The sequence below is a fragment of the Erigeron canadensis genome, chromosome 1 (assembly GCF_010389155.1).
Source record: "Erigeron canadensis isolate Cc75 chromosome 1, C_canadensis_v1, whole genome shotgun sequence".
NCBI classification, from domain to species: Eukaryota; Viridiplantae; Streptophyta; class Magnoliopsida; order Asterales; family Asteraceae; genus Erigeron; species Erigeron canadensis.
The window spans coordinates 60,171,485-60,193,635 of NC_057761.1; the positions used below are offsets into that span (position 1 = coordinate 60,171,485).

Sequence of the window (22,151 nt, forward strand, 5' to 3'; positions counted from 1 at the left end):
ATCAAAAGGCTTAAAAAACCCTGGGCAACTATATCTTAATTAAAAAGACACGTTAATGTTCTAAATAACGTTTTTGGACATGTACTTTGAATAACATGAAAAGCCAAAATAACATCTTTTAAATTTGAACGCGTATTTAAAATCTCTATTTATTGCTTATTTAAGAATGTAATTTTTTACCCGTTTGTCTTTTATTTTTAAGTTAAAATCTATCATTAGACAACTATACCTTAGAAAGAGACATTAATGTTCAAAATAAACTATCATATGATGTGTTTTAATGTATGTTTAGAACAACATAATATCTCTAAAAATATATATAAGAGAAACCTTAATTTTAAAAATGGAAAAGTTTAAATCTTTGAATAAAACTCAAGTTTTAGTTAGAGTCGTTAGATTAAAATACTGATGTCATATATTTTTTGTAACATTTTTAAATTTAATTTTAATTTAATAAGTTCAAATATAATCAATAACTATAACAAATAACTGTTTACATTTTATAATTATAGAAAATAATTAAATTAATAATATAATTATGAGATTAATTAATTCTCAAACTTTATATTATCTTTTATAATATTATTTCAAATTATGACTTTATATATGCTTTTATCATATAACGTAATAAATATTGGTTATAGTTATAAGTCTAATAAGTATTTTGTTTTACATCGTTAATGTCTTACGGTATTTAAATAAAAGATATTTCTGATATATATATATATAGTATCTAGAATAATCAAGAAATAAAAATTATAAAAATGACAGTATCACCATTTCCAACATCTATTATTTATGTTTGTTAAATTAATAAAATGGTACAACTATATGAATTTAAATATATTAATGGTTATTATTAGTTTTTCTATTCATGAAAACTCTTAGATGCAAAAAAGTGTTATTAATATAACTACATGTTTTAAAAACTGACTTAAAATTTTCATCATCTTCATAATGATGCATTAAGTTTGAAGCCTGTACGTTTGTTAAGTGGGAATAAGGCCTGGAATGGAAAACATGATTCCATTCAGTTATATAAATGTTGTTTGTTTAGGCCCATGGAAAAGAAAGATTCTTTACTTATTGAATCATAATCCTTTCAAATGATTCTGGTCACTCCTCCTGTTTTTTTTTCTCATTCCGTTCATGAATTGAATGAAAAAGACAAATATGTCCCACTTTCCTCCTATATAATAGGTAACTAACTGCAGGTTTTTTTAATATATAACACACGTTTGTTCAATTCATTGCTTAAAACAAGTAAGATCTATGACACAGATTTTGAATAAAAATGTTATACTAACTTGAATATGATGATTTAAATGGAATGTCATTTTATCAGTTGTATACATTTCGTTTAATATTTTTTTTTAAATGCAATTAGTTTTTTATACGTCGAAAAAACTAGATTTCTTTTCTTTTTTTATACATATAAATAAAAATAGGATATTTTGGTAATTTTTATTAATTCCATTCCATTCAATTATAACAACCAAACATGATAAAGAATGGTAATGACTCATTCTATTACAATGTTCATTTCATTCTGTCGTTATTCCATTCTGTCCAACCAAACATACCATTGTGTTTTTTGTTATATATATATATATATATATATATATGAGAATTAGGTTTATGGAGAATGGATCACTGAAATCTATATTTTTTCTTTTATCTACACCGTGCCAATTTTTTTTATATATATACTTACACTCATTTATTTATATTGTAAGCAAATATAAAATGATTGCTTTTCAACACCTTTATTTATTTATAATTTATCAAAATACGATATCATTAAACATTAGTAAAGTACTTCGGTTATATATGTTTATCGATCCGCATATTACGCGGGATATAATCTAGTAATAATTATACATGAGAGCTCAACTTTAAATTTTTTTAGTTGGAAAACTTATTCTATCTTTTAGAAATTAGAAGATGAAAATTAACAAATATTTTATACAGCTAAATACACAATAATATATGTCGGTAACATGACCAAGTTATCTTTAATCAACTCCGATTAAACATGCACTCATAAACATTATCTACTTATCAATTTTGTTAGACTTATTTATTTATTTATTTTAAACATATTAAACTTGTATTAAATGTTGACTTTTAGGTGAGGGATCTGTCAATACAACCAATTATTAGACTGGTAAAAGTTGGGGATGTAAGTTAGCACTTTCATTAATTCAAAATGATTATTTCATGGATCGATGGCCGATACAGGTTATGGGGGCACGCAAAGACGGAGGAAGAGGGGGGCTAGGGGGTGCTTGGTCCCCGCCAACAACTCATATTTTTCTTTACAAGATTACTCCACCACTTATAAATGTAATGAAATTCCAATAGAGTCACCCCCAATGTCGATTGATTTCTACATGAAAAAGATGTCATGAGTCAGAAATTTGGGTTTTCTTGGCTGCCTCATGTTCTCTATTAATAATCAAATAAAGAAATAGATTTTTTTTTTCCGCCGATCTACTTGCAGGTGTAGATGGCCAGACGGGTGAGGAAGATGAAATGAAAGTGAGTAGGTATAACTAGGGAATAGATATTATCATATTACTCCATATGTTTAAATCATCTTTCATGACAGCCCCCTGGACTATTATAAGGTTTACTAATTAGTTATTTTAGTTTTCAAAAATCTCATTTAAACCTTACTGTACACTGATGGTTCTAAATTGCATTGTATTTGGTGTATTTGATGTTATTGTTATTCTAACTAAAATACTTAGTTAAATTAATTTTTTTTATCTATCTATATAATCAACTTTCCCATAATTTTACATAGGAAAAGAAGACACAAACGGGCAACAAGTTGTGCCACTAACCCTTTTTCATTAACAAACCAAATTCGTGAAAAAATTAGGAGTGTATATTTAGTTACTCGGCCCCCGTCAACTCGAAATCCTGGCTCCGCCCCTGAGGGCACGTGAATTATTGTATATGAATTGTACCACATAATAACCCAATTGACATGCGATGATGAGCCGATAATTCTTTCATTGAGAGATTTGTATCGAAGTCTTTGAATGAAGTCTAGCGCGCCTGGAGAGATTTAAGTTCAGTATGAACAAATACTGAATTTTACCAATAATTCGATGTCTATTGGTTGGAAGGGTTAATAAGTTTCTGTGTATCGTGGGACTAACGGGTCTTTAATTACTTCGTTCGGCATGGTTGGGCCAACTGACAATAACCTTTAGCTATCGGGTTACCATGATCGATATATATATATATATATGGATTTTGTCCTAACTGAAACCACATCCATTGTATTAGGCCTCTCCTTATAGAAGACACTTATTCCTTACTTCTTACTCACTTCTTCCACTATTCATCAGGTTTCTCTCTCCAATAACACCTCCCTCTTTATACTACCCACTTCTTCACTATTCATTCAATATTTTATTATTTCATTTTTTTACACAAAATTAAAAACAAAACACATTTTATTAATACTTAAACACACATTACATTACTTAAAATTAAATACAATACAATTAAAAAAAATACAATACTGGAAAAAAAAAACATAAAATACATAATAATGATACGGTTACTCTTCATCGTCATCATCTTTGATTGACATTTTTCCTAATCTACGGTAAGCCGTTTCATTGGCCCACCACTTGTCGTATTTTGGGCATTTCACTTCCCACGTTGATTTGCCTTCTCCGCAGTTGTCGTGATACGATTCTGCCCAAGTGCATTGGTCGGTCAACGTATGACCAGCCTTAAAAACATGATCGATCGCCCTCTTCACCCTTTTGCTCTTATCCTGCAGAAAATAAGAATATGTCTCTTCGTGTTTGGAGACCCTGCGACCTGGTGCTTCTATTACCTGAACGTGTTGGTCGCATGGGTGTCTCTTCTTCCGTAGGTAAAGCAGTTCCCCAGAGAGTTCATTTTGAAGGAGGGTGTCCTCTTTGATATCGGCCATGATTCGTGTTTTCATCTCATCTTCGGTGAGACGAGGTCGGTAAACATTTTTATTTGATGATGATGATGAGGCCATTTGGTGAGTGAGTTAGCAGATGAAACAAGTTTGTAGATTAGACACAAGTGGAATGGTGATGAAACTGGTTAAGGTTCTGGGTAGCTATTTATAGAGTGATACTGTAGCTAATCGTTAAGGGACTGTAAATGTAAATTTTTTTTGGTCGTTTGAGGGACTGTAAATGTAAATTTTTTGAAGTTTAAACGTTTGAGGGACTGTTAATGTAAATATTTTGAATTTTGAACGTTGGAGGAGCGTCTGTGACTTCAGCTATAAATACAGTCTCCTTACCAGATATTTCATTTCAAAACTGACACTTTTATACATCTGCAATGGCTTCTTCATCAAGTGCTCCTAACCGAAAACAACGAATGACTGTCGATTAAGTGAATGACAGTATCATGGCTGATATCCTCGACCACCAAATGTGCAAAGACACGCTTGTTTAAATTGGTCTAAAATTTCAAGCGAAAAAAAAAATGGTGTCAAGAACAAATCAAGTATATACAAACGGGGCATTGCACTGAGCTTGAGTGTCAATACTTTACTTATTTGCAGGGGAAGTGTGACAAGATTCAAAAAACTGTGGAAGAAATTGCTTGTGTGGTCATCACCTTGAATGAGTTCATTGACCAAGCCAAAGCAGTTTATGCCTAGAAGAAATAAGTAGGTTGTTTTAATGTTATGTTGTATGTTTTTCTTTATTTCCATTTGTAATGTTATCAAAATTATGAATAAACTTATTTTTATTAAAGTAGACTGATTTTATTAAAATACTTAAGAAGATTACAATAGTAAAAGACAGCACACACTTCAAACAAACAAAACACACTTAAAAATAGTAAAAGTCTACTTCATGATCAAGTGAACAACTAAAAAGGAACAAAGATAAGCTGCCTGAAACAGTACTCGTATCTGAATCTCCTCCCATGCTTCTCCCGATATATCTGATGCGCCGTTGCATAATGTTGCTCATCCTCTCTGTTGCCTCCTTGTGCAATCACCCGTGTCCAAATTGCCTCAAACTGTTTATATTCCTTCCGCATCTTCGACCAGTGACCTTGCAGTTGAGCCTTGCTTCGTGGTCCTCCATTGGTCTCTGCGTTGAACATTTCAGTAACGTCATCCAAAAAGGAGACGACGGGATTGCTCGTTTCACACCTACCCGTAACAGGGTCCGGTCTCCTCGTCACCTAACATCTCGACAAACAAAGATCCTCAGATTGAGTCCACACACTTCTACTCATTGGGAATGGAATGGTTTGTGAAAAATGGTTTAGGGAATGGTTTGAGAAAGATAAAATGGTTTGGAAGTGATATGAAGTTGTTTATTTGAAATGGTAACGTGGATGGGGTATAAATAGAAAAAGAAAATAAAGAAAAAATAAAAAAAGGCATACTAGCCGTTAATTTTTAAAAATTGAAGTTGGAAATTTATATATTTATTTTATTCACCAACGGTAGCTTTGGACCCCACCACCAATCAAAGCCGCGCGTCTAAAGATGGAAGGAACAAGCAGAACGCAGCCCAAGACGTCTCCGTGCTAATTGCGTCCTCCCTTGAAAGTAGGGGTGTTCACGGTGTGGTTTATACCCGGTTAAACTGTAAACCGAACCGTTTAAAAAACCGAAAAAAAAAAAACTGTTTTTGAATTTGGTTTTGGGTTTGGTTTGTAACCGAAACCGAGTTATATATTCGGATTTTGGTTTGGTTATGGGTAAAGGACAATGAATTTGGTTAAACCGTAAAAACTGAATAACTTATATTACTATTATGTATTATTAAAAATATTTAATTCGTATCTTTTTTTTTATGGACAATTATTAATGTATTTTTTACTTTATATGTCTATTTGTTTATCATATTAACTTTTTTTTATGAAATTAAATAAATTCAATTTTAATGAATAATTTTTAATAATGATGATAAACAAGAGTTTAGTTGTTTCACTTATGTTATTTGTTTATCCATATGGTTTAAATTTACTACTTTGGTGAAAATTGAAATTATGAACCTATTTTGATTAATCACAACTTAGACAAAAAGAAATGGTAAATTTGTGTTTTTCATATTTGTTTTTTTCGGTTTTAAACAGAAACCGAACCGAATTCTAATTTGGTTTTCGGTTTGGTTTTTCTATTTCGAATTAGGTTTTAGTTCGGTTTAGGTTTTGAAAAATAAAAATAAAAAAAACCAAAAAACCCGAACCAAATAGACCAAATAACCGAAAACCGAACCAATGAACACCTCTACTTAGAAGCGCGTCGGGTGCCGGAAAGACGTCCTATAAGTTCATAAGGACGGGCCTTAGGGTGCCAAATATAAAAAACATAAGCCATAAAAATTTGATTGAGTGTTAATTAATTATATTTTGATTGAGTGGACAATCATTTTAGTTTTTCTATATCAGTAGACGTGTTGATACGTTTGTGTTTATTACCATTCGTTTTGTCAAAGTGTTGCTAATGGTAGTTTCTAACATAGGTCGTACTTTAATATATATACCGGTCTCTCTTTTCGTTTCTAATTCATTTTCTTAAAGCACACGTTGTGGTTGTAGTTAGGTTAACAAGGTAAAAGGCATTCATCCCAATCTCATCAGGTCATCCATCACAAGAGTTGGTGTTATAGCAGTGGTATATATGGAAGCTCTAAGACGGGTTTGTCAATCTTAGGTAATAAGTAATACTAGTATAACTTTTATAAAAAAAATCTTAATAATAATTAACCTACATTACAAAATATTTCGGGGTTTTTTATTTTTGGTATGTCTTAAAATTAAGACTTTTAAATGTTCAAAATATCCCTTTTACATATAACAATTTTTTTTTATCTTTTAAAATATCTACACTATTATACTCTAATACTAGACGAATAGTTTCGCGATGCGGTAGTGATGGTTGTTGTGGCCGGCGGCATGATGTAGGCGGCGATGGGTAGAGGTGGTAGCGACTGGTGGCTGTGAATTGTTTATGTAAAAGATGTAATATAGTTATTTTAAAAATTAAGAAATATATATATATATATATATATATAATAAATTAATTTCATTAAAGGTGTATGGGGTATTTAATAGTCTTTTGAATAGTTCTAGTTATTTTCGTCAGTGCATTTACTTTACTACAACAAAAATGTAAATTGCACACAATTATTACCTCGCATTTGTAAAAAACTAGACCAATGCCCGGTCGTTGACCGGGTTATGAAATTGACCTAAAAACAACTGATTTGACATACTTAATCAAAACCAATCCACTTAAAAGCATACTTGACTAACCAACTCATCTTACTTATCAACCCGCTAACCTATAAAATCAACTTATTTTACTTATCAACCCGCTAACCTATAACTTGGCCAACTTTGTAAACCGGGGTCGATCACGAGTTGAACTTTTTGAACATGAAACTTTTAATGTTTAGAGTTAGATCAGAGAGTGCAACATGTCAACATAACTGGGTCGTGCTTATATATTATATATTATCGTAATTAAAAAGTCAATATAACAACAAATGGTAATGTAAAAACAATACAAATAAAAATTCAACTTTGTAGTAAAAAAAGGTAATTGGATGGAAATCATCTGATGTACCATTTGGTATCCACTAATTCTGCAGTCAGGCTAGTGTCCAGATGATTCTCAGTCACTTAATAATCCTTTGATTATCTCAAATTTGACCCCCCCTGTAAAGTGGTGGCTAGTGGCTACTGGACTATTACCCAAAGGTTTTCAACTTTGTAGTATGATACACCTTAAACTCTCTATGTTACACAACCCTCACGGATGCCAACAGACAGAAACCGTCACTTACTTTTTAACTTCATGTCCTTACGATAACATTTAAAAAATATTTGGATGCCATGTATTACACGAGCACACTTCTAATCTATGTAAAAACTCTAACATCTAGTTATTTTTGAATCTATGATTACAAAATTTTGCATGTAATGGGCTCCCTTTGGGGGTACCAACGGTGTAAGGCGTTTCGAACCCTAAACATACTGCCCGTTTGGATGTCACTACTCAACTCGATGGAACGACCTTCCCATCCGCCGTTCAAAAAAAAATCTATCATATTCTTTCTTATAGTATTTTTTTTTCTTAGAAATTATAAATTTGGTGTGAGAGTTTATAAGTTTACCATTTACCAAATTAACTAAAATAGAAAACTTCCATTAATTTGAAACTAATCGATCAAAAATGTGAAAATATCAAACATTATTCATCATATATAATTCAAAACTAATTAAATTTTCCCCTCATTGGGTATTTAAAATAGGCATTTCTACTTCGAGTGAGCTCTCTAGCGCGGACACGGTTAAGACAATGTATGCTAGACCTCTCGCTGTCGAATCATGACACGAAATATTCAAGAGAAATTCACCTTTCAAAAAAAAAAAAAAATTTTATCTACTGTAGTGTAAGAATAACTAATTAAAGTATGTTGTTATACATAAACACTCTTATCATTGTCGTATGATTTGTTTTTTTTTAGTGTACTATGTACTTAAATTTTTTAAAGCAATTAGTTAGTATGTTTATACAATTGAAAAGTTACCATGTTTATATCTTTTAACTTTTATAATTTTAGAAATTTGACTTTGAATTTTAAAGGCCAAGATTTAAAGGATTGTGAATTTTAATGGTTAGGATTAAAAGTTAGCTTTATTTTTTTCTCTATGCTATGGTAGCCATATATATATATAATGTGAAAAAAATATGTTAATTTGTTCACATTTAAATTTGTATAAAAAAAATTCACACTTAGAAGTGTGAAAAAAATTAATAAAGTCATATTTTTTTTCACAAGTATAAATGTATAAACAAAATGTTCACACTTAAAAGTGTGAAAAAATGTCAAACATTTTTACACTTAAAAGTGTGAGAGATAATTTGTCACACTCAAATTCCTCGCACTTCCTCTTGTGTGGGGAAATTTGGTGTCACAAATTACTTTCACACTTTTAAGTGTGAACAATTATATATTTTTACATACTTGAAAATGTAAACTTTTTGTTTTTACATATATAATTGTGAAATTTTTTTGATCGTTTAACTTTATTCACACTTTTAAATGTGAGTTCTTTTTCACACATTTATAAGTGTGAACAAATTAATAGATTTTTTTAAAATTTTTAAAAAGTGCGAAGAAATGAGTATTAAGAAATAACATATTTGTTGTAATGTTTTATAGGTAGAAAAATTTTAAAAGTCAAGGAGACAAGTTTGTTTTATATAATAGTAAAAGATCACCTAAATCACCTAAAATACACTTCCCTAAATTACTTGCAATATCCTCATTCTAATGCTGCCATCAGCATCACTGCTACCGATACCACCACCCATCGTTACTCATCTTATGCATCTCAACATTGCATCATCAACAATGGATTGGGCGGATGACCTCCTAACAGTATTATGTTGAAAGTGTTTGCAATCATCCGCAAATTCTGAACCGGCCAAATAAATGGATTACCATCAAAATTTAAAAAATTGCCATAATATCTATTTGGTCCAAAATAAGTATTTTAACCTTCGAATTTATGTAGTTTCTTAAATAATCAATTTTGTTTAAAAGCATGTATTATGAACCTTAACTTCAGCTAATATGGAATGTTTTTAATTACCTAACAATGGCGGTCAAAATAAATTATTTATGCTTGGGCATATTACTACGTATGTTATACATACGTTATAACTGTTTTAAAACACAGTAATTAATACTCGTATTATTTTATTTTATTATTTTATTATATATAGATTTTAAACTCGTGTCCAACACTGGACACGAGACTTACGACATTATTAATATTAGATATTAATACATGTAACTCATAAAATTTTATAAAGTGAAAGTTGAAGATATAAGTAGATACCGAGTGTTCAATTCAAATGCCAAGAATGTTAAGCTTATAGAAAGAAAACTAATGTAATAAAAGAATATTGGAAGTATATACTCTCCTTCATCATTTGAAGACTTATTTATAGACGAAATTTGTTATAAGGTTTTTTGTTTTCTCATCTTTGTCACATATTAGCACCTTAAAGCCCCTTCTCGACTTAACTCGAGATACTGCAATGTACAATTGTTCGTGTGTGAAAACCGGACTTTATAGATAGAAACCAGTTTTAATAACATTGTAAAAATAATTATTTTAGTTATTTGTTTTTTATTAATTAAATAAAATTATGTAAAAACTAAATAATGAAATCAGCGAGAGTCAATTTGATGAAATCGAGCCATATGATTGATTAATAAGTCATTAATTCAACTGTCTTTTAATATATATTAAAATTAAAATTGTACAATTACTACTAAAATCTTAATATATTTACAATAAATTTAATTTATTTTTATATAATTAATTTTATATATATGATAGAACATATTATTGGATATATATTAGCTATTATTTTATTGGATAAACATTAGCTATTCTTTTATCGGATATATATATAAGCTATTATTATTTATTTATTATATTAAAACTATTGGGTAAAAAGTGTAAATTTGTGATGGAAAACAAAAAAGTGTAAATCAAAGTCAAAATTGGAAGAAAAAAAAATCAACATTAAGAAATCGAGAGTTGTGATTGGTCGATAAGTTATTAGAGAAACTGTGCTTTAGTATAATAAAAGATATAGATCCCTAATTGTTTCAATTCTACTATGTCACATTGGTTTTATCGTTTTTTTGGTTATATATCTTATCTCATAATACTATCTTTTGAGTTTTCGATATGGGCATAAATAGCATGGTACCCGCGCAATACGGCGACGGTGGTGGGAAAGGCGGTCTAGTAACTAGTGGTGTCGGTAATGGTACTATTGGTGGTGGTGACGGTGTCGAGCGGTGTAGGTTGTTGTAATTGTGATAGTGAAAACTTTTAAAAGATAAGGGCTTAAAGTGTTAATTCTTAAAAATAAATGTTTAGAGTGTAAATTAACTCATTAAAGGTAAAATATAAAATATGAAGAGTAATTTTGGTAATTCAAAAGTAGAATTATCTAAAATTAAAATGTTTTTTACTTTATAAGAGAATAGAGAAAAGATAGAGACATAGAATAATAAATTATTGATAGGAAGGAAACAAGTCATATTCATAGAACAATAATCTGAAAATATGGAGTACATTTGAACGTTTGATATGAAAATTTAAATAGTCGATTTTTAATTTACCAAATTTGAAAGCTAACCTTCGTACATAATAACATTTTTGTTTTTTTTAAAGTGTGAATTAATTAAAGGGTTTAACATAATTTAGTTATTTTTAGGTAATGACATCATCAAAATAATTAATGGTTAGATCATCATTAGATTAATCCATCCAAAGGCTATTACTTTTTCATGTTAGAATTTAAAAGGCTCTTTTATAATTATTGGTAGATTTATTTTATTAAAGATGAATTTTGCTAAAAATTTCGTTTCACGATTCGACAACGAGAGATCTAGCATATGTTGTCTTAACCGGGTTTGTTTTAGAGATCTCTCTCGAAGTAATGCCTATTTCAAATATCCGATGGGAGGAAAAACCCTTAATCCGCATGAAGGCACGACGGTTAAAAGGGGTAAACCCGGCTCCTTCAGACTTGAACCTGGGTATACCAAGTCAAACCCTTATAAAGGGACTTAATTCCTATGTCTTACCCAAGACTTGAACACAAGACTTTTTGTAAATGGGGATGGTCTTTCAACCATTGAGCTAAAGCTCAATGACTATCTTATTATACAAGTCATATGCCCGCGTAATTCGGCGATAATGGTGGTAGTGGCGCATGGTGGCGGCGGCGGCGGCGGCGGGCGGCGACGACGGCGGTGACAGGTTGTTAGGACGGCAATGCTGGTTAATGTAAAAATAATTGATGAAAAAAAAGGTAGTGTAGTTATTTTAAAGATTGAAAGATTTACGTTCTAAATTATTTCATTAAGGGTATTATAAGTATATTAGATGAAGATGTTTAAATTAATGAATAAAAGAGTATAAATCATCTTTTAAGATTTTAAAAAAATGGTTGATACTTTAAAAGATAAAAATATAGATATAGAATTATAGATATATAGAGGAAGAGTTATTTAAGAACCCACAAATAAAAAAGAACTCAAGAACTATTTTGTACCACACATTTTTTCTCTCTTTCTCTCTCTTCAATTAAATAATAAAATTCACCCAAATCATTCAAAATGTTTTATCTTACAAACCGTAAATCGTTAGACGAAACAAAAAAATGGGTAGTCTTAAAATTTCGTCCTCTTTCATTAGAGATACAATTTGATATACTTTTGACGAATTTTTAATTTTTGTTTTTTTTCCTCTTGTACTTGTGTAGTTGCACATGTGTAGGATCATTGTTTTCACATGTAAATTAGTAAATGAGTATATGTACATAACAATGAAGGTTAAGGTGGAGCCCGTCAATCCATGGCGGAGCCATGGTGGCCAAGGGCAGAGCCTGTCAGTCCATGGCGGAGCCATAACAGCTAAGGGCAGAGCCCGTTAGGTAGATCACCTATCACCGGTCGCCCCCTATGACCTATCACACTCAATGACCTATCACCCCCACCAGCTTTGGTTTATGAACATCCTTAAGGGCGAAGCCCGCTCTGAATCATAAATTTTGTTCAACCTACACATGTGTAAGTTATGAGTAAGTACCAACAAGAAAACGAAAATTAAAAAGTCGTCAAAAGTATATCGAATTCGATCTCTAATGAAAGATGACAGAATTTTAAGACTACCCATGCCTTTTGTTTCTAATAACGATTTACGGTTTGTGAGATAAAATATTTTGAATGATTTGGATGGATTTTATTATTTAATTGAAGAAAGAGAACTAAAGAAAGAATACATGATCCAAAATGGTTTTAGAGTTTTTTTTTTTTATTTGTGGGTTTTCAAAATAACCACCCCTATATATAAAAATATAAATATTGAGTAAGTATACAAACGACGACGGGACGTTCTAAATATGTTTTTTTCTTTTAATAACTTTGGTTAAGAAAATGAAACGGAAGGAATGGAATCCCTATAAATGCGGCCGTTACTCTCTCGTTATATATAGAGAGAAGAGATATCTCCTCTCTAAAACCGCCTCCTAACATAACACAATACAAAACACACATTCTCCTTTTTCTTAATTAGAATTTCCCCCCAAACACAAAAAACACACACATTTTGGTGGTTTTGAAATAAAACAAACAAATGGTAATGGCTGCTCAGGTCCTAATCTCTGTCTATTGTTTGGTTTTACTCATCTCTGTTTCTTCTTCTTCTTCTTCCACAAACAACCCCCCTGCCACCAGGTACCTAATCTCAATTTTGCTTATTCTACTACTATTTTATATCTACTTGTTTGTTTTTTTTAAATGTTAATAATGAGCATTACTCCTTTCTAACATAAATTTTGTAATCCTCTACATTTAATTTAATCTGTGATAGCTTAAATTAAGCTCACATCCTTTTTGTATATTTGTTATTATAAATTAAAATAAAATGATATTATTTGTATTTTTATTTATATCAATTTTGTCAATGTATGTTGTTTGTAACATAATAAATAAATGTCTTTAAATTCACAAATAGAAAATTAAATTTGATATCTTCTTTGTATGTTTATATATTTTAAATGTGTATTACAAATGAGAAAGGAAAGCGGGCTTACAATTTTTATAATGTTACAGCACAAATGAGATGAAAGTGTTGCAGAGCTCCAATTACTCATCAATGGCTGCCAGGTAATTTTCAAGTACAAAATTAAGAAACTCAAAAAAAAATAAAACCACTGAGTCGACTCGTACTTGACTCGTGACGCGGAGTCTGGTAGCATTTTTGACGGTTGATTTTAGTTGGTTGTTTTGTGAGCCATCGGATGTGCCTCAGTAATTCATCCAATGCTACCAATAAACATTTTTTTTTTTTTTTTTTTGGGGTGGGGGCTAAAAACAACATCTCAGCCGTACGTTGAGTTTGTTTTAGATCCAACGGTTAATGTTATTCTTATTTGCATTCTTCGGATTTCCATCCGTGTTGTGTGTATGTGTTTCAAAACAAAAACATTACATTATTTTTTAGGCACATTAACACAGAAGAGTTATTCTAAAGAATATAAATTTTATATTTATGATGATCAGTTATTGTTGTTGATACATAGAAAGAAAGTAATTTAAGTTTGAGCTTCCGGTGCTGGTGATATGGACTTTTATCCGGGTTTTCTCATTTACCCCAAATCTATCATTAAAAAAAAAAATATTCTAACGGTTTTAATCGTAACAAACTAACGGATGTTTTCTCTCTCTCTCTCTCACACACACACATTTGACATTACATTACGGTGTGTCGGTAGTTCATGGAATGCGTGTCACTTTCAGTCATTTATTATTCAAAATCCGTAATATCTTGTCATATAAATTCCAAATTAATAAATTTAAAATAATTATGTCAATCATAATGTTTTATTAAATATTTTCCTAATTTGTAAGTAACACAATTATATGTTTGTATTAAAATGATTGATTGATGCAGAATTAAGGAGATTGAAAAGTTGAATGAATATGCAGTGCAAGACCCCGAGGAAGTTGTTGCCATGGTTGAAATGTACATTTCCCTCTTTCTCTCTCTCTCCTCTATTTCTATATTAAAATTAGCAGATTGATGAATTAAATTTTTTACTTTTTGTATATTAATGGGGGACTAAATGAATTAAATATGTCACCAATATATCACACAGCTTGTGACATTATAAACACACATACACACACAAACACTGAAATTGAAAGTGATGTGTATAATTAAGGGTGTTAATTACATATTATAATAATGAACAACGATAGAGGAGGGCAAAGTAAGTAGCTGAAAAACCTCCGATAACAATTAATGATGGAGGCATAGTTGCTTTCACTGATCACAATTGGAATACTTGATAGATAGATAGATAGATAGAAGATGGGGGAGGTAGGTTGTCGATTATTGTTAGGAGGAAGATTCAAATTTAGCCATATAGAAAAGAAAGAATAAAAAACAAGATAGGATTCAAGGTAGCTACCACCATGTGCTCCTGCTGTCTACAGGAATGTCTAACCACATGCGAGCTTTGCATTCAAATCCTTTCCTTTTTTGCCTGCCTTCACATACATACATACATACATAATAAAACTCATACCTACCAATTTCCTCTCTACTACGGAGGGAGGGAATCATACTTCAAACTTCTGCTTTTTACATTGCCCAAAAACCGGTATTTGAGGTGGACCATCAACCAAAAACGTCGGGGGTTTTAATCTTAATTATGAGGGATAAATAATTATTTGAGAGAGTCAAGGGTGCTCTGCCAGACTTACTTTTATTTGATGTATTGTCATAAGCTTAAATGTGACCATGTCTGTTAAGTTTCAGGTAATTAGAATGTCAGTATGGTCATGTACAATCAAAATCAACCAAACCAGGCTCTTTTTTCCCCTTCATATCTGTGAATATTATGAAAGCTAAAGAATTCCTAATAAGTATCTTAATATAATTTGCTATCTTGTCATGAAGCTGTGCCTCTTGCTTGTTGGTGATTATATATATAAGGTACAATTTATGTCACACCGACGAAATACAGCAATATATAGCTCATTTTGTTTATATAGATTTGTGGTGGACATTTCACAATTATTGAGAATTATTGCACATACATCAGTTGGTCCTCCACATTCAAAGGGTAAACATTATTGCATAGTAATATACCAGATGAACTACATCAAAGAAGTTTTTAAAAAAAAGAAGACTGCAATAAATATCTTTTTACCATAATGATTGGGTGAGGTTAATGTTGAGCAGGAGTATGAGAAACAGCACACAGAGGAGAAAACTCGGATATTTTTCATGTGGTACTGGTAATCCAATTGATGACTGTTGGCGCTGTGACCCAAACTGGAGACGCAATCGCAAGAAGTTGGCTGACTGTGGCATTGGCTTCGGTCGGAATGCAATTGGAGGCCGTGATGGAAGGTATTACGTTGTCACTGACCCCAGAGATGATGACCCTGTTAACCCGCGGCCTGGCACCCTACGCCATGCTGTTATTCAAGAAGCGCCATTGTGGATTGTCTTTAAACGTGACATGGTCATTCAACTGAAGCAAGAACTTATCATGAATAGTTTCAAGACCATTGATGCTCGTGGGGTCAACGTACATATTGCTAATGGAGCTTGCCTTACAATCCAGTTTGTTACCAATATTATTATCCATGGTTTACACATCCATGACTGTAAACCTACTGGGAATGCCTTGGTGAGAAGCTCTCCTTCCCATTATGGTTGGAGAACAATGGCTGATGGGGATGCTATTTCTATTTTCGGGTCAAGCCATATATGGGTTGATCATAACTCTCTATCTAATTGTGCTGATGGACTTGTGGATGCTGTCATGGGTTCAACTGCTATCACTATTTCTAACAATTACTTCACCCATCACAACGAGGTGCGTTATCCTTGTTATATGAAAATAACACACAGTACTAATTACCATTGCTACAACAGAAATCTAATAATTGTAATTTTAACACAGGTGATATTGCTGGGACATAGTGACACTTATTTTAGAGACAAGCTGATGCAGGTGACTATTGCCTACAATCACTTTGGAGAAGGTCTTATCCAAAGAATGCCAAGGTACCAAATATAACATTAAGTTCAAAGAAATTGGTTACTAGGCAATTTCAACTCATTTACTATGAACGGGTCAAACACGTCAAATGGGTTGAGACTTGAGAGTCACCCAAAGTTTATCTTAAATAGTTTGCAATCTACTATGTTAATTAAACTATTTTTGTTACTAATTCTAACACCTTAATTAGAATTTGCAAAGAAATGCACAATCATGGGAACAACCCAATCTGGCTCGACCCATACCAAGAATGACCCGTTTTGACTCTTTAGCCAACCAGGCCATCTTGTCACCTTTAGAAAAAGTGATTAATTATGGTGAACAAAATACAGATGCAGACATGGGTATTTCCATGTGGTGAACAATGACTACACCCATTGGGAGATGTATGCCATTGGTGGAAGTGCAAACCCAACCATCAACAGCCAAGGCAACAGATATCTTGCCCCTGTGAATCCTTTTGCAAAAGAGGTACTTATAAAAATTTGATTATGCTCCTTTTATTCAACTAGAACTACCACTTAGATGATTAAAAATGGTTATGATATTTAGGTTACCAAAAGAGTGGACACAGATGGAAGCCAGTGGCATGGATGGAACTGGAGATCAGAGGGTGACCTACTTCTTAATGGGGCTTATTTCATCCCATCTGGAGCAGGAGCCGCTGCCAGCTATGCACGGGCCTCAAGTTTGGGTGCCAAGTCCTCTACACTGGTTGGTACCATCACTGCTGGTGCTGGAGTTCTTAACTGCCGCAAAGGTGGTCGGTGCTAGCAATCTCAGTCCTCACTCTATTTGGTAAAGCGTCATTTTCGTTCAACAATTTCCATTTTCGCATATAAAATATAGTAATACGTATAGATTTCAAATCCACATATGCCATTACATCACCTCACCTGGCAAGTGAACTTTTTACACATTGCTTTTGGTCAGTTATACTTATCCCATTAATATCTCCCTATGTTTGTTGTGCAACCTCAACCATGCTTCTGTTGAAAGAAAACAAAAACGATACCTTGTTGATTTCAAGGAGTAAGGTGTGAAGTGTTGTCCATCCCTTTTCTATCTTTTTCTCGACCTCAGGATCTAACGATCAATCCTGATTGTTCTTCTTTAAGTGTTATTTGGCTTATGGGATCGGAATGTTTTTTCTTTCCGTCTTCTTCAGTCTCGTGCAATTTTAGTTTCTCGAGTCATATAAGTTGTAATGTGAATTTCAAAAGTGTAACTTGAACCATCAACTTGAATGGAAAGCTATTATTTGTTTATGGATGATTGATGGGATCGTGTTTAGTTTTGAGTTATTTTGTTAATGGTGCAATGTTTTAGCTTCTGTGTTTGATTGTTTGGGTATTCAAGCAACTTGTTAGTGGTAAAATTTTCGAGGTTGACTTTGTCAACAATATATGAGCACGATTACAACTCCTGTAAATACTCCAAACGAAAAACATCCAAATCTTGAAAAACATGCCAGATAATACATAATAAAGTAAAAAGAAAAACAAGATGTATTGCGTTCAACAAAAGTACCATATGCTTAGAAGCTAGGTTACCTGCACGCCCAATACGGAGAAGATGGTGACGTCGGGTGGTGGTGTCGGTAGTGGTGGTTGTGATTGGTGGCGGCGAAAATGGCGGTTATGGTGTGGTTAAAAATTGCACATTTTTTTCACAATCAAGTTTATTTTATTGTATTCATGCTTTTAAGAATATCAAATACTGTTCCCATTATTGATTCTCAAGTTTAGTTGCTGGGGATATACAATAGAATACGACAAAACCGGATATAAAATTTTACATATTTTTATAATTTAAATTTGCATCACTTAAATAGTTAAATTTGCATCCTATTGTGTGGGCTCTACCCCGTCCCTTACACTGCATTGTTGAGTTCATAATAGATGGACATAATATATGGAAATGGCAGGAGAGGAAATGAAATAAAAGTAAAAGAAAAAATTATAATTGTTTATTCTTAAATTGAGAAGAAAGGAAAAGAAAAAGAAAAAAAAAACAATTTTACAATAGTGTCATTTATATATATCAAAGTAAAATATATCGTGTTTCTAACATATTCATTCTTGTATTATACTACGAAATAAACATTTGTCTTCAAATAAATATCAATGGTTAGTTTGTTAGATAAATTTTGCTCCAAAAAATGAACCATTAACAATGGAGAGAACATGAGAACATGACCACTGAAATCTAGCTACATTTTTCTAAAACGTGAGTACCATTATACTTACTAAATAACCAACATGAACACTAACTAATCCATACCAAAATGTTGTCATGTTAATCCTAACAGATTTGATGCACATACAATGACTAATAAAAAAAAAAGAACTTAGCTTTAACAAACTTAAGTGAGGCAATATGTCAAACACCTTAACTACATGGATATACAACCAAGCAAAAATATCTAGTTTTATACGGTATAAAATTTATCCTATTTAATACTATCATAATTATCATCACAACAATCTTTAAAAATAAAATTACAATATCTATGACTTCCTACTTTTTTACTACTACAAACTTTAGGCCGATCAAGCCACATGAACAAAAATAATGATCATTAAAAGGATAAAAAAAAACATGAACAGTAATAATGATGATTAAAAGGATAAAAAAAACCTATCAAACCAGTAGTTATGGATAAAAATTGATATAAAGAAGATGGAATACCTGGAGGCGGAGAAAAATAGTGCTACTTTTGCTAGTGGGGAGGTGTATTGTGAGTAATAGATATAAGAAATACAGAACGTGCAACGGTTATTAGAGGATAAAGATGTCAATTTATATAAAGCCTTGTTGCTATCCTCTCTAATCCTTACTAATCATCTCAATATTGGAGAGAAAAATCTGGCACAAAAAATGCTTGTAACTCCCCCCTCTAATCATTCCCTCTCAATTCTTTTCCACACTAAAAAAAACTTAAGAATTTTTTTTTTTTAATTTCCCTCCCCATTCCTTTGCTTTCTACATTAATAAAAACTAAAGATTACAGCCTTAAGGATTAAATTCATATAAATATACATTTTGACATACTTATATTGGTCAAACATTACTTCCGCTACGTAGAGCAACAACACCTACAAGGCTACAATAAACTCCCTTGGCTATCCTACTTCTAACACTATTTATCAGTTTCTCTCTCTTTTAGACACATCAAGACACACCCCTCCTTATAACCCCCACTTTTAACACTATTCATCAATTATTATATTATTTCATTTTTATTTTTCACAAAACTAAACAAACACATTTTATTATAATTAAAACACATTTTATTATTAAAAAACACATTACAACACTTAAAAAAAAAAACATAAAACACATTACATTTATTTTAAAACTTAAAATTTAAACTAAAAAACATAAATTGTGAAAAATCACATTATTAGGAAATAAAGAACTACGCATTCCGGGAGGTTCCAAACATGTTCAATCAGAGCATTGCGGAGTTTATGATGAGTCCTTTTATCTCGCAACTCCCCGTACATACGAAGCTGTGTTGAACATCTTTCAGTCCACGTGCGAGTTGGGAGGACAGTATTAGCTATCAACTCTTCTTCAAACTGTGTGATTGCGCGCCCGTTATCTTCAACGATCATGTTGTGCAGAATCACACAACATAACATGATACGTTTTATCTTGTGAAAAAACTGAAAGTGCTTCGGTAGCGGTCGAACGCCGTTAAACGAGTGTAAATATCTAGAAGACATACACTCACTTTAGCCGATTCTGATTCTGAATTAGGAAAACAATGTTTACCTGATTCTGAATATATATACTTACTATAACTTTAATATAATATAATTATTATAAACATAAATAAAATATCTAGAAGAAATCCATCCATGACTTTAGCCGATATACATTAATATAACATAAGAAATCTATCTATCAATTTCATTAAGTTATACTTTGTTTTCATTAAGATATACTTTGCCATTTTATTTGATTTTTAACTTTATTTTATTATTACTTAATTAATGATGATGATTAGGCTAAAATATAATTTTTAAATTGTGCTTTAATGATGATTAGGCTAAAGTGTAATTTTTTAAAAGTATGCTTAAAATTATGAATTTAATGTAAGTATGACATCTAGAAAAAAATCTTACATGGTATGATTTCATAATTGCCACATAATCAAAAAACATATCCTCTCTTAGTTTTATAGAGAGATTTGCATATTACGGAGTAAATTTTTATGTATAGACTAAAGTAGTAGAGTTGTAAACTACAATTTCGTTTAGGAAGATAATTACTCCTTTTAACATATATATCTTCTTAAAAATTCGATCTCCATAAGATCATGACGCATATGTGTTGGTGATAAATGAAATATATTTTTATATGTTAGGATTGTAAAATGAAATATCTATTTTGTTAAATATGTGTTGATAAATGTGAGATATATTTTTAATTTATTTTTTAAAATTTTTTTAATACTCTCCCTGTCCCACTAAATGTATCATGTTTTTGAATTTTTAAAGTTTTTATTTATAAACTTTGACCCTTAAATATTTTAATTTGTGTTATTTAATATTTGATGCCAGTTATATGAATTGATTGAGTTTTAAATGTATATTTTATTCGTATAATTTTCATCGAATATTATATAACACTAATCAAAATATTTAAGGTCAAAGTTTATATAAGTTGACTTTAAATATTCAAAATATGACACATTTAGTGAGACGGATGGAGTAATAAATATGCTATATAAAAAATATTTTTTCTGAGAAACTATTTGAAATAAAAGAAATGTTATGATTAAGACTTTTTTGTATATTAAAAAATTAATTTGGTTGGGTTGTAATGAGAATGTAAAAGTTGGTTTTAGTTGGGTTAAGAGAGAGAAATTAGTTTTTTTAATGAATAGTAATAGTGAGTTGAGTTGTGAATGAGGATGATATTACAAAACCACTAATGTATTCCTTATTCCTCCCCATCTTTAAAATAAGCAAACAACTACACGATATTATATTTAACACCCTTATTTATCATGCATCCCCAAATACTTTTTTTTTCCCACTAACTTAAATATTTTCACCTAATTATTTACAACATACATTTATCAATAATTAAATTAACTATATCACTCTTTTTTAAATCAATTACTTTTTACATTAATACCTACATTGAAATTGTTGCCGCAACAGCCGTCGTCATCACCCGTCGCCGCCACCACAACCTGTCACCGTCGTCACCCCACTGGCGCATTGTGCGAGCATTTGTCTAGTCCTTTTTATAGAGATACTGTTTTAAACTTTGAATGTTTTTAATTTATGATATGACTTTCTTAAGATATATAAACAACTCAAACTATGGGTAAGGGTAATACGAGAATTATAATAAGGGTGATAACTTTAAGAATCACTATTTCAACTTTTTTTTTTTTGGTATGACTTATTACTATTGTTTCTCAATAAAACTTATTAAAAAAAATAAGAATAAAAGTAAAAATTTAAGA

At 31.2% G+C, this 22,151-nt stretch overlaps 1 protein-coding gene across 1 annotated transcript; it reads left to right on the forward strand.

Annotated features, from left to right (window-relative positions):
- Positions 1-13,069: 13,069 nt before the first annotated feature.
- LOC122601232 (probable pectate lyase 8) lies at positions 13,070-17,938 on the forward strand. The gene is made up of 7 exons (XM_043773994.1): positions 13,070-13,319; positions 13,698-13,751; positions 14,539-14,610; positions 15,835-16,477; positions 16,565-16,668; positions 16,996-17,134; positions 17,216-17,938. The coding sequence occupies exons 1-7, from the start codon at positions 13,219-13,221 to the stop codon at positions 17,435-17,437; spliced, it is 1,335 nt and encodes a 444-aa protein (XP_043629929.1). The 5' UTR covers positions 13,070-13,218; the 3' UTR covers positions 17,438-17,938.
- Positions 17,939-22,151: the final 4,213 nt, after the last annotated feature.

Excerpts from the sequence above, each read along its gene's own strand:
- LOC122601232 (XM_043773994.1), top strand. The coding sequence starts at position 13,219 with ATGGTAATGGCTGCTCAGGTCCTAATCTCTGTCTATTGTTTGGTTTTA. Across the intron at positions 16,478-16,564 it reads ACTTCACCCATCACAACGAG|GTGATATTGCTGGGACATAG; the intron begins GTGCGTTATCCT and ends ATTTTAACACAG. Across the intron at positions 16,669-16,995 it reads CTTATCCAAAGAATGCCAAG|ATGCAGACATGGGTATTTCC; the intron begins GTACCAAATATA and ends AACAAAATACAG.